At 34.9% G+C, this 13,854-nt stretch overlaps 1 protein-coding gene across 4 annotated transcripts in view; it reads right to left on the minus strand.

Moving 5' to 3' along the window:
• Positions 1-13,854, minus strand: part of TXNDC16 (thioredoxin domain containing 16) — a 137,173-nt gene that overhangs the window by 16,520 nt on the left and 106,799 nt on the right. For all 4 annotated transcript variants that reach the window (XM_047862816.1, XM_047862814.1, XM_047862815.1 and 1 more), the window contains one exon: positions 12,580-12,770. In XM_047862816.1, the coding sequence (XP_047718772.1) occupies positions 12,580-12,770 (191 nt within the window). The remainder of the gene's footprint in view (positions 1-12,579; positions 12,771-13,854) is intronic.

A 13,854-nucleotide genomic window follows, 5' to 3' on the forward strand; every position in this document is an offset into this window, starting at 1 on the left:
AAGGCAACCGACAGAATGGGAGCAGCTATTTGCAAATGACATTTCAGATAAAGGGTTAGTATCCAGAATCTATAAAGAACTTATCAAACTCAACACCCAAAAAACAAATAATCCAGTGAAGAAACAGGCAAAAGGCATGAACAGACACTTCTCCAAGGAAAACATCCAGATGGCCAACCGACACATGAAAAAATGCTCAACATCACTCATCATCAGGGAAATACAAATGAAAACCACAAGGAGATACCACCTTACACCTGTCAGAATGGCTAACATGAACAACTCAGGCAACAATAGATGTTGGCGAGGATGTGGAGAGAGGATCTCTTTTGTATTGTTGGTGGGAATGCAAGCTGGTGCAGCCACTCTGGAAAACAGTATGGGGGTTCCTCAAAAAACTAAAAGTAGAACTACCCTACGACCCAGCAATTGCACTACTAGGCATTTATCCATGGGATACACGTGTGCTGTTTCAAAGGGACACATGCACCCCCATGTTTATAGCAGCACTATCAACAATAGCCGAAGTATGGAAAGAGCCCAAATGTCCATCGATGGACAAATGGATAAAGAAAATGTGGTGTGTGTGTGTGTGTATACACACACACACACACACACACACACACACACACAATGGAGTATTACTCAGCAATCAAAAATAATGAAATCTTGTCATTTGCAACTATGTGGATGGAACTCGAGGGTATTATACTAAGTGAAATTAGTCAGAGAAAGACAAAAATCATATGACTTCACTCATATGAGGACTTTAAGAGACAGAAACAGATGAACATAAGGGAAGGGAAACAAAAATAACATAAAAGCAGGGAGGGGGACACAACAGAAGAGACTCATAAATATGGAGAACAAACTGAGGGTTACTGGAGGGGTTGTGGGAGGGGGGATGGGCTAAATGGGTAAGGGGTATTAAGGAATCTGCTCCTGAAATCATTGTTTCTCTGTATGCTAATTTGGACATAAATTTTAAAAAATAAAATAAAAAATAAATAAATAAATAAAAATGGAAATACCATATGATCCAATAATTCCGGTACTAGTATTTACACTAATTTGAAAAGATACATGCACCCTGTGTTTACTGCAGCATTATTTACAATAGTGAAGATATGGATGCAACCCAAGTATCCATCTATAGATGTTTTTGAAGCTTTTGATTTAGTTTCCATACACTTTATGAAAACAAGTTCATTTTATAAAAATAACTATAGACAGGAATACTTAAAAATCGTGATAGAATCAATTGTACTGTAAAGAGACAGTGATTGGATAGTGTCTTAGGTTTCATGGTAGTGAATTTGAACATTATTTTAAAACATTGGTCAGAAGAGAAAAACTGATTTAATCTGATAACATATAAGTAAATTCACTAACTCTTCTCCATTTAGTAGACATACTTTACCATAAAAAAATTAGAGTGTATTTGCCCATTTAGAATAATATTTTGAGAAATAAGGAAATGTGCAAGTAAACCTTTAAAAAATAAATTCCAGTGAAAGAATCTCTATACTATTAACATGAAAAAAAATGTTGATAAAATACAAACTTGAGCATGTCTCATAAATGAAATAAATACCCTTAAAAGCTTAGAAAATTCATATAAATTTAAATTTCCAGAGGCGGATTAAAAGCTCCAAGAAAAATTTGCATAAATACATATGCAGTTTATCTATACTTGATATATAATTTCCTCATGCAGATTCAATTATATGAAATCCTAGTACATGGCATATAGGCAGGTTATTAAATTTAGGCTACACCTGTAGTTGATATTTAAAATTACTGTTGTGAGGTTAGCAGATTCAAAAGTGACCAATATTTAAAATATTTTCTTCAATATAAGGAATAGGTAAGAGGTAAGAATGTTTGTTGTTTGCAAAATCCAGATAAAGTATGTTTATTAAAGATATTATCTTTTTTTTTTTTTTTTTCAACATTTTAAAATTTATTTTTGGGACAGAGAGAGACAGAGCATGAACGGGGGAGGGGCAGAGAGAGAGGGAGACACAGAATCGGAAACAGGCTCCAGGCTCCGAGCCATCAGCCCAGAGCCTGATGCGGGGCTCGAACTCACGGACCGCGAGATCGTGACCTGGCTGAAGTCGGACGCTTAACTGACTGCGCCACCCAGGCGCCCCGACATTAAGTTATCTTTAAGGAAAGTCCAACTTGAAACATAACAAATACTTAGCATATTTATTTCTAGGTAAGGTAAACACTGCAGCCTAGTGGTCTGACATAATGGCAAAATGCCTGTAGTAGGCATTTCAATTCTGCTACTTATTTGCTAAGAAAACTCTACAAAGGTCCCAATGTTTTCAATTCTAAGTAAAACTGTACTCTCATCATGTATGAATAATAAATGCTTTATCAAATTAGTAATGATAATAGTTAACGTTTATTGAGCCTTTACTGTGTGCCCAACATTATTCTTTTAATCTTTACAATACTGTGAAGTAAGTATAATTTTTATCCCAATTTTATAGATGAAAAAATCAAGACCTAAAAAGGCCAACGAACTTGAAGAAGGTTAAATGGAAATCTCAAATAAGAACAGCAAGTTGTCACAATTTTACAGAGATTAAGATGTGCAACAAGCATAGTAAAGCAGACACACGTGGCATTGCATTACAGATTCAGGCTTTTCTGGGAGTAGCTACAACACCCCAATCTCAGATCTGTCTCTCAAAGAGTGACGACAGCAGGTCCTGTTAGCACAGAAGACAAGACCCAATACACCAAAGTACAACTCAGTTTGCTTCTTTCCTGCTGCAGAGGCTGCAGGAATAATTTAAGAATAGGAACACTGATATAAAGAAATAATGGAAATCAAAGAGTGACTTGGCAAAGGCATTAACAAAATTACAATGGAAGATACACCAGTCTCAGGAAACTAAAAAGAAAATAATTCTGGTTCTTTCCTCTTGGTAATTTTGAGTTGAGGAATCGAAGCCCTACTGACGTTCCTTGAATGAAAGGATCTCTATAAGAATAATGGTAATACTTCAGATTTTACACCTTACAAAGTATTTTTATGTACATTACTTTTACTTGATTTTTAAAATAATTATGTGACATAGAGTAGGAACTATTAATCTCATTTTATAGTTGCAGAGGAGGAAACAAAGACTTGCCTAGAGCCACACCATTAGTAATCAAGGAGGTTGGATAATGAGCTCAGGTTTCTGTACCTTTGAACATCACCACCTTTTTTACTTATTTTTTTAAATTGAAGTACTGTTGACATACAATATTAGTTTCAGGTTACAACAGAATGATTTGACATTTGTATATATTATGAAATGATCACCATACATCTAATTACCATCTGTCACCATAGAAAATTAGAATATTAACTACATTCCCTATGATGTACTTTTCATCCCCATGACTTATTTTATAACTGAAAGTCTGTACCTCTTAATGCACTTTGTGTCTTTTGTCCATTCCTCCTCCAATCCCCTCCCCTCTGAAAACCAGTTCTGTGTCTGTTATGTTTTTTAGATTCTACATATAAGTGATATCACACAGTATTTGTGTTCCTCTCTATTTCATTTAGCATCACTCTAGGTCCATTCATGTTGTCACAAATGTCAAGATTTCATTCCTTTTTATGAATGAGCAATATTCCGTTGTGTATAAATATCACAACTTCTTTATCTATCTATGGACACTTGGGTTGCATCCATATCTTTGCTATTGTAAATAATGTAAATAATGCTGCAGTAAACATAGGGGTGCACATATCTTTTCAAATTAGTGTTTGCAATTTCTTTGGGTAAATACTCAGAACTGAAATTACTAAATCACATGGTATTTTATTTTTAATCTCTTGAGGAATCTCTACACTGTTTTCCACAGTGGCTGTACCAATTTACATTCTCACCAACAGTGAACAAGGGTTTGCTTTTTTCCACATCCTTGCCAATGCTATTTTTTGTCTTTTTGATACTAGCCATTCTGACTAGTATGAGGTGATATCTCATTGTGGTTTGGATTTGCATTTCCCTGATTATTAGTGACGTTGAACGTTTTTTCATGTGTCTGTTGGCCATTTGTATGTCTTATCTGGAAAAATGTCTAATTAGGCCCTCTGCCCATTTTAAATTGGATTATTTGTTTTCTTGGTGTTGAGATATATGTGTTCATTATATATTTTAGATATTAACTCCTGATCAGATGTATCATTTACAATATCATTACAAATATCTTCTCTCATTCATTAGGTTCCCTTTTCATTTGTTGATAGTTTCTTTTGCTGTGCAAAAGCTTTTTAGGTTGATACTGTTACAACTGTTTATTTTACTTTTGTTTCCCTTGCCTGGAGAGACATCTAGAAAAATATTGCTAAGGCTGATGTCCAAGAGTTTACTGCCTATGCTTTTTTTTTTTTTAAGTTTATTTGTTTTTGAGAGAGACTATGTGCATGCACTAGCAGGAGAGAGGCAGACACAGAATCCAAAACAGGCTCCAGGCTCTGAGCTGTCAGCACAGAGTCTGGTGTGGGGCTCAAACCCACAAACCATGAGATTATGACCTGAGCTGAAGTCAGACACTTAACTGACTGAGCCACCCAGATGCCTCTGCCTATGTTTTCATTTAGGAGTTTTATACATTTAGGTCTTTAATCCATTTTGAGTTTATTTTTGTGTATGGTATAAGAAAGTGATCCAGTTTCATTCTCTGGTATGTAGCTATCTAGTTTTCCTAACACAATTTATTGAAGAAACTGTCTTTTTCCCATTGTATATTCTGGCCTCATTTGCTGTAGATTAATTCACCATATAAGAGTGGGTTTATTTTTGGGCTCTGTCTTCTGTTCCATTGATCCATGTGTCTGTTTTTGTACCAGTACCATTCTGTTTTAATATAGCTTTGTAATATTGTTTGAAACCTGACATTGTGATATCTCCAGCTTCGTTTTTCTTTCTCAAGATTGCTTTGGCTGTCTTTTGTGGTTCCATACAGATTTTAGGATTATTTGTTCTAGTTCTGTGAAAATACTATTGGTATTTTGATCCGGACTGCATTGAATCTGTAGATTGCTTTGGGTAGTATGGCCATATTAACAGTATTAATTCCTCCAGTCCATGGGCATGGTATATCTTTACATTTGTTGTCTTCAATTTCTTTCATCAGTGTCTTCAGAGTACAGGTCTTTTACCTCCTTGGTTAAATTTATCCCTACGTATTTTTTTTTTTTGGATGCAGATGTAAATGGATTGTTTGCTTAATTTCTCTTTCTGCTAGTTCATAATTAGTATTTAGAAACATAAAAGATTTCTGAATATTAACTTTGTATCCTCAAACTTTATTGAATTCATTTATCAGTTCTAATAGTTTTTTTTGGTAGAGTTTTTAGGGTTTTCTATATATGGTATCAGGTCATCTGTAAATAATGACAGTTTTACTTCCACTTATCAATTTGAATGTCTTTGATTTTTTTTTTTTCTTGTCTGACTGCTATAGCTAGGAAAGTGGTGAGAGTGGATGGGCATCTTTTCTTGTTCTTCATCTTAAAGGAAAAGCTTTCAACTTTTCATCACTGAGTATGATGTTAGCTGTGGTTTTGATGTATATGGCCTTTATTATATTGAGGTGCATACCCTCTGTACTCATTTTCTTGAGAGTTCATATGAACAGATGTTGAATTTTATCAAATGCTTTTTCTGCATCTATTGAGATGATTACATAATTTTTATCTTTCATTTTTCTAATGTGGCATAGCCTGTTGATTGATTTGCAGATACTGAACCATCCTTGCATCCCTGAAATAAATCCCATTTGACTATGCTGAATGATGCTTTCAATATATTTTAAATTCATTTTGCTAATATTTTGTTACAGATTTTTTCATCTATGTTCATCAGGGATGTTGGTCTGTAATTTTCTTTTTTTTTTTTTTTTTTTTCTTGTAGCATCTATGTCTGGTTTTGGTATTAGGGTAATGCTGGGCTTACAGAATAAATGTGGAAGAATTCTTTCCTCTTAGACTTTTGGGATACTTTGAAGGATAGATATTAATTCTTTATTTTTGGTAGAATTCACCTGTGAAACCATCTGGTCTAGAACTTTTGTTTGTTGGAAGTTTTTTTATTACTGATTCAATGTTGGTGGAAGTAATCAGTCTATTTAAACTTCCTATTTTTTCCTGGTTTGGTCATGGAAGTTTGTAAATTTCTAGGAATTTATCCATTTCCTCTAGGTTGTCAAATTATTTAGCATATAATTTTTCATGGTAGTCCCTTATAATCCTTTGTATTTCTGTGCTGCTATAACTTCTCTTTCATCCTGAGGGTATTTGAGTCCTCTCTCTCTCTCTCTCTCTCTCTCTCTCTCTCTCTCTCGATGAGTCTGGCTAAAGGTCTATCAATTTTGTTTATCTTTCCAAAGAATCACACCTTAGTTTCATTGATCTTTTCTACTATTTTTTTAGTCTCTACTTCATTTATTTCCACTCTAATCTTTATTATTTCCTTCCTTCCATAACTTTGGGCTTTGTTCTTTTTCCAGCTCCTTTAGGTATAAGGGTGTATAAGTTTTCTTGTTCCTGAAGTAGGTCTATATTGCTATAGACTGCACTCTTAAAATTATTTTTGCTGCCTCTCAAACATTTTGAACCCATGAGTTTCCATTTTCATTTGTCTCTAGTTTTTTGTTTTTTGTTTTTTTTTTTTGCTCTTTGATTTCTTTGTTGACCCACTGGTTGTTTGGTGATATGTTGTTTAACCACTATGTGTTTGTGGGGTTTTCTTCCAGCTTTTTTTCCTTCTATTTCTAGTTTCATACCATTGTGGTGGGAAAAATGCATGATATGATTTCATTCTTCTTAAGTTTACTGAGACTTGTTTTGTGGCCTAACCTGTCATCTTTCCTGGAGAATGTTCCATATGTACTTGAAATAAATGTGTATTCTGTTGTTTTGTATAAAATGTTCTGTATATATCTATTAAGTCCATCTAATGGAATATGTCCTTCAAACTCACTGTTTCCTTATTGATTTTCAGTCTGGATGATCTTTCCATTGAAGTAACCAGAGTGTTAAAAGTCCCCTACTTGTATTGTATTACTGTCAATTTTTCCCTTTATGTCTGTTAATATTTGGTTTATATAATTAGGTATTCCTATGTTGGGTGCATAGATATTTACAACTGTTAAATCTTCTTGTTGGGTTGATCCCTTTGTTATTGTTATGCCCTTCACTGTTCCTTTTTACAGTCTTTGTTTTAATGTCTACATTTCCTGATAGAAGTATTATTACCCCAGCTTCATTTTGTTTCCATTTGCATGAAATACGTTTTTTCAATCTTTCACTTTCAGTCTGCATCTGTAAGTCTGAAGTGAGTCTCTTGTAGGAAATATATAGATGGGTCTTACTTTTTTCATCTATTCAGTTACTCTGTGTCTTTTGATTGGAACATTTTTGCCTGCTTAAATTTAAAGTAGTTATTGAGGGTTGCTTGGCTGGCTCAGTCAGTACAGCATGCAACACTTGATCTTGGGATTGTGTATTCAAACCCCACAATGGGTTTGAATAAAATCTTAAAAAAGATAATTATTGATAAGTGTGTACTTATTGCCATTTTGTTAACATTTTTCTAGTTGTTTTTGTAGTTCCAATATGTTCCTTCATTCTCTTGTCCTCTTTCCTTGTGATTTGATAACTTTCTTTAATATTAGGATTCCTTTCTCCTTATTTTTTCAGTATCTATTATAGATTTTTGGTTTGTGGTTACCATGAGGTTCATATAATACACACCCTGTATAAAGTAGTCCATTTTAAATGGATGGTCACTTTAGTTTGAAAACATCCTAAAAGCACTACATGTTTACTAGTTTCTCCCGCCCCAAAGTTTTATGTCTTTGGTGTCATATTATGCATCTTTTTCTTTTGTGTATCCATTAACTAATAACTTTAGAGATGGTAGATTTGACTACTTTTGTCTTTTAATATTCACTCTAGTTATAAGTGACTGATCCACTATCTTTATGTCTGCTTTTAACAGTGAGATTTTTTTCCTTTCATAACTTCCTTCTAGTTATGGCCTTTTCTTTTCCATTTAAATAAGTCTCTTTAACATTCCTTGTAAGGCTAGTTTACTGGTGATGAACACCTTTAATATTTGTTTGTCTGGCAAATTCTTTGTCTTTCCTTCAATTGTGAATGATAACCTTGCCAAGTAGAGTATTCCGGGTTGAAACGTTTTCCCTTCAGCATTTTGACTATATTATGCTATTCCCTTCTGGCCTGCAGAGTTTCTGCTGAAAAAATCAGCTGAGAGTTACACACAAGGGAATACCCGTAAGACTAGTTTGATTTTCTCTTGCTGCTCTTAAGATTCTCTCTTCATCCTTAATTATTGTCATTTTAATGGTTTTGTCTTAGTGTGGACCTCTTTGGATTCACTTGGGGCTCTTTGTGTTCCTAGATCTGCAGGTCTATTTCCTTCCCCAGGTTAGGGAAGTTTTCAGCTATTATTTCTTCAAATGTTTTCTGCCCTTTTCTCCCTTAAGCATCCCATGCCCCCAGAATGCAAATGTTCATCTGCTTGTTGTCTCAGAGATCTATTAAACTATCATCATTTTAATTATTTTTTTCTTTTTGCTTTTCAGCTTGAATGATTTGCACTACCCTTCCATCCATTCTTTGCATTCTCTAATCTACTTTGATTCCCTCTAACATTTTTTTCCTTTCAATTGTATTCTTCAGGTCTGATGGGTTCTTTTTTATAGTTTTTTTTTTTTTAGATTCAAGTTTTTATTTACATTCTAGTTACTTAACATAGTGTAATATTAGTTTTAGAAATAAAATTTAGTGATTCATCACTTACATTTAACACCCAATGCTCAACACAAGTGCCCTTAATATCCATTATTGTTTTAACCCATCCCCCCACCCACCTCTTCTCCAGCAACCCTCAATTTGTTCTCTATAGTTAAGAGTTTGTTTTATTGTTTGCCTCTCTTTTTGCTTCCCTATGTTCATCTGTTTCATTTCTTATATTCCACATGAGTGAAATTATATGGTATTTGTCCTTCTCTGACTTATTTCGCTTAGCATAATATACTCTAGCTCCATCCATACTGTTGCAAATGGCAAGATTTTTTTTTGATGACTAATGTTCCATTACATGTATGTATGTATGTATGTATGTATGTATATAACTATATAGACACACACACACACACATTTTCTTTATACATTCATCAGTTGATGGACATTTGAGCTCTTTCCCTAATGTGGCTATTGTTGACAATGCTGCTATAAACATCAAGATGCATATATCCCATCAAATCAATATTTTTATTTCGTCTGGATAAATATCTAGTAGTGTAACTGGTATATTGTAGGGTAGATCTATTTTTAACTTTTAGAGGAAGCTTCATACTGTTATCCAGAGTGGCTGCACCAGTTTGCATTTCCAACAATGTTAAGGAGGTTCTCTTTCCTCCACATCCTCACCAACATCTGGTGTTTTGTGTATTGTTAATTTTAGCCATTCTGACAAGTGTGAACTGATACCTCATTGTAGTTTTGATTTGCATTTCCCTGATGATGAGTGATGTTGAGCATCTTTTCCTGTGTCTATTAGCCATCTGGATATCTTCTTTGGAAAAATGTCTATTCATGTCTTCAGGCCATATCTTAACTGGATTATTTGTTTTTTGGGTGTTCAGTTTGATAAGTTATTTATAAATTTTGGATACTAACACATTATCAGATATGTATGTTGCAAGTATTTTCTCTATTCTGTAGGCTACTTTTTAGTATTGCCCATTGTTTCTTTCCCTGTGCAGATTTTTATCTTGATGAAGTCCCAATATTTCACTTTTATTTTTGTTTTCCTTGCCTGTGGAGATGTCTCTAGTAAGAAGTTGCTATGACTGATGTCACAAAGAGGCTGTGTTCTCCTCTAGGATTTTTGAGGGTTTCCTGTCTCATATTTAGGTCTTTCATCCATTTTGAATTTATTTTTGTGTACGGTATAAAAAACTGGTCCAGTTTCTTTTTTTTGCATGTTGCTATCTAGTTTTCCCAACACCATTTGATGAAGAGGCTGTCTTTTTTCCAATGGATATTCCTTCCTGCTTTGTCAAATAGTTGACCATATACTTGTGAGTCCATTTCTGGGCATTTTATTCTATTCTATTGATCTATGTGTCTGTTTTTATGCCAGTACTATACTGTCTTGATCACTACATCTTTGCAACATAACTTAAAGTCTGGAATTGTGATGCCTTCAGGTTTGCTTTTCTTTTTTAAGATTGCTTTGGCTATTTTGCATCTTTTCTGGTTCCATACAAATTTTAGGATTGTTTGTTCTAGCTTTGTGAAAAATGCTAGGGATATTTTGAAGCATTTGGTGGAATGTTTTGTTGGATTTTCCATACAGAGTATCATGTTGTCTGTGAAGAGTGAAAGTTTGACCTCCTCCTGGACGATTTGGATGTCTTTTATTTGTGTTGTTTGATTGCTGAGGCTAAGACTTCCAAAAATATGTTGAATAACAGTGGTGAGAGTGGACATCCCTGTCTTGTTACTGACCTTGGGGGAAGGCTCTTTGTTTTTCCCACTAAGGATGATATTAGCATTGGGTCTTTCATACATAGCTTTTATGATCTTGAGGTATGATCCTACTATCCCTACTTTCTTAAGAGTTTTTATCAAGAAAGGATGCTGTATTTTGTCAAATGATTTCTCTGCATCCATTGAGAGGATCATGTGGTTCTTGTCCTTTCTTTTATCGATATGATGAATCATATTGATTGTTTTGTGGATATTGAACCAGCCCTGCATCCCAGGTATAAATCACTTGGTTGTGGGGAATAATTTTTTTAATGTGTTGTTGGATCCAGTTGGCTAATAACTTGTTGAAGATTTTTGCATCCATGTTCATCAGGAAAGTTGGTCTATAGTTCTCGTTTTTAGTGGGGTCTTTGTCTGCTTTTGGCATCAAGGTAATGCTGGCTTCATAGAAAGAGTTTGGAAGTTTTCCTTCCATTTCTATTTTTTGGAACAGCTTCAAGAGAATAGGTATTAACTCTTCCTTAAATTTTTGGTAGAATACCCCTGGAAAGCAATCTGGCCCTGGACTCTGGTTTTTAGGGAAAGTTTTATTTTTTATTTATTTATTTATTTATTTATTTATTTATTTTTTTGGTGGGGGGGGAAAGTTTTGATTACTAATTCAATTTCTTTACTGGTTATGGGTCTGTTCAAATTTTCTATTTCTTCCTGTTTCAGAAGACATCCAGATGGCCAACCAACACATGAAATAATGCTCCACATCACTCATCATCAAGGAAATACAAATCAAAATCATAATGAGATACCACCTCACACCTGTCAGAATGGCTAACATTAACAACTGATGCAACAACAGATGTTGGTGAGGATGCAGAGAAAAAGGATCTCTTTTGCACTGCTGGTGGGAATGCAAACTGGTGCAGCCATTCTAGAAAACAGTATGGAGGCTCTTCAAAAAGCTAAAAACAGAACTACCCTACGACCCAGCAATTGCACTACTAGGTATTTATCCAAGGGATACAGGAGTGCTGATGCACAGGGGCACTTGTACCCCAGTGTTTATAGCAGCACTATCAACAATAGTCAAAGTATGGAAAGAGCCCAAAGGTCCATCTCTGGATGAATGGATACAGAAGATGTTGTGTGTGTGTGTGTGTGTGTGGGTGTGTGTGGGTGTGTGTGTGTGTACACACAATGGAGTATTACTCAACAATCAAAAAGAATGAAACCTTGCCATTTGCAACTACATGGATGGAACTAGAGGGTATTATGCTAAGCTAAATTAAAGAAAGACAAATATCATATGACTTCACTCATATGAGGACTTTAAGATACAAAACAGATGAACATAAGGGAAGGAAAGCAAAAATAATATAAAAACAGGGAGGAGAACAAAATATAAGAGACTTATAAATATGGGGAACAAACAGAGGGTTACTGGAGGGGTTGTGGGAGGGGAGATGGGCTAAATGGGTAAGAAGCATTAAGGAATCTACTCCTGAAATCATTGTTGCACTATATGCTACCTAACTTGGATGTAAAATAAAAAAATAAATAAAAATAAAAATAAATAAGTAAATTCTCAACCCAGATCTATTTTCTTGTGGTTCCAAATTCTGGCTCTGGACTAAAGGAGATGCTGGTTGGAATCTAAGCTTCCTCATTTACTGGTTAATTATGTGACTTTGAACTAGTTATCTTACTCTTCTAGAGTAACAATACTTCCTATGACTCTTAGGAGAATTCATGAGATATCACATGTGAATCACTAAGCATTTAATAAATGTTAGTTACTATCATTAAACTTAATGGTAGTAATTCATGGGAGTAATAAATACCCCCAAAAAGATTGTCCCATGGATAGTTCTATCAACATATTAATATTTAGGATACTTATAAACATTACAATTCAATTAATTTTAGCATTCATTAGTTATAATATAACTAATGAATTAGTTATATTCATTAGTTATAATATAAGTTTAAAAATCTATGAAAATATAGAACTTTGTGTATTAAAACAGAAAACTTACTTATAGGACTCTCAAGTCCTGCTTCTAACTTCTTAAGCCACAGTAAAAGGTTTTGTTCGGTGATTGCCTGTTCTGAAGGAAATGCAAATACCTGGCCACCTGAATGCAGATTCACCACAACAATAAGAGGAAGGGGAGGCAAAGCATTAAAGTATGTCTGTAGGATTCCTCTTCCCGCAGGAGTATTCTTTCTACAAAAGGGAGCAATTGAATATGTTAGTATTTCTTTCTATAATAAAATTATGAAAATAATAGTTTGTATAACATTAAACTTTAAATATAGTATCACATCATTAAGTTTATAAAAAGATGTCCTAAAAACTAAGAGGTCTATAACTATGTTATTAGTAGTCAGATTCTTAAAGAAATGGGCACTGTGTTTCTCTTAGGAGAAAAAAAAGACAGTGATATTTTCATGAAAGCCAGTCATAGTTCAAAGATTTGTCAATTTAGGTTTGATATAATCATTAGGCTCCTCCCAAAGTTGAGCTAAGTGTCTGATCACATGTCAACTCAAAAATTAAATGGTTACAAACTATAAAATAAGATACTTATAATAAATACTACAAATAAAATTTTTTCCTCAGATAAAAAGAGAAAGGGGTTAATTTAAAATTAAAAATACTTTTTAAAATTATGAACAAACATGGAAACCATAACTTTTAAGATACCCAGCTTTCCTGGGGCACCTGGGAGCCTCAGTCAGGTAAGTGTCCAGCTTCAGCTCAGGTCTTGATCTCGCAGTTCATGGGTTGGAGTCCCGTGTCGGGCTCTGTGCTGATAGCTCAGAACCTGGAGCCTGCTTCAGATTCTATGTCTCCCTTGCTCTCTGCCCCTCCCCCGCTTGCACTCTGTCTTTATCTCTCTCTCAAAAATAAATAAACATTAAACAATTTCTTTAGGGGCTGAAGCATGGAAGATGGTGGCGTAGGAGGAGGCTGGGCTCACCTCATCCTGCTGATCGCTTAGACTCCAACCCACATCTGCCTAAATAAGCCAGAAAACTGCCAGACTAGCAGAACAGAGTCTCTGGAGCCAAGAGTAGACAAGAGGCCCACGGAAGAAGGTAGGGAAGGTGGAGAGGCGGTGCATGCTACAAGGACTGGTAGGAAGGAGTCAGGGCACTGGAGGGGGAGCCCGTGCGGCAAGGCAGAGCTCCCAAAGTCCAGCTCACAAAAGTAGAGGGGCCGGACTGCGTGAGTTCTGATAGCCAGAGGGACTTAATTTCTGGAATGTTAATAGTCAACAGCTCTGCTCTCCAAGAGCAGGGAGGGC

This window comes from Prionailurus viverrinus, chromosome B3 (genome assembly GCF_022837055.1).
Source record: "Prionailurus viverrinus isolate Anna chromosome B3, UM_Priviv_1.0, whole genome shotgun sequence".
Taxonomy (NCBI): domain Eukaryota; kingdom Metazoa; phylum Chordata; class Mammalia; order Carnivora; family Felidae; genus Prionailurus; species Prionailurus viverrinus.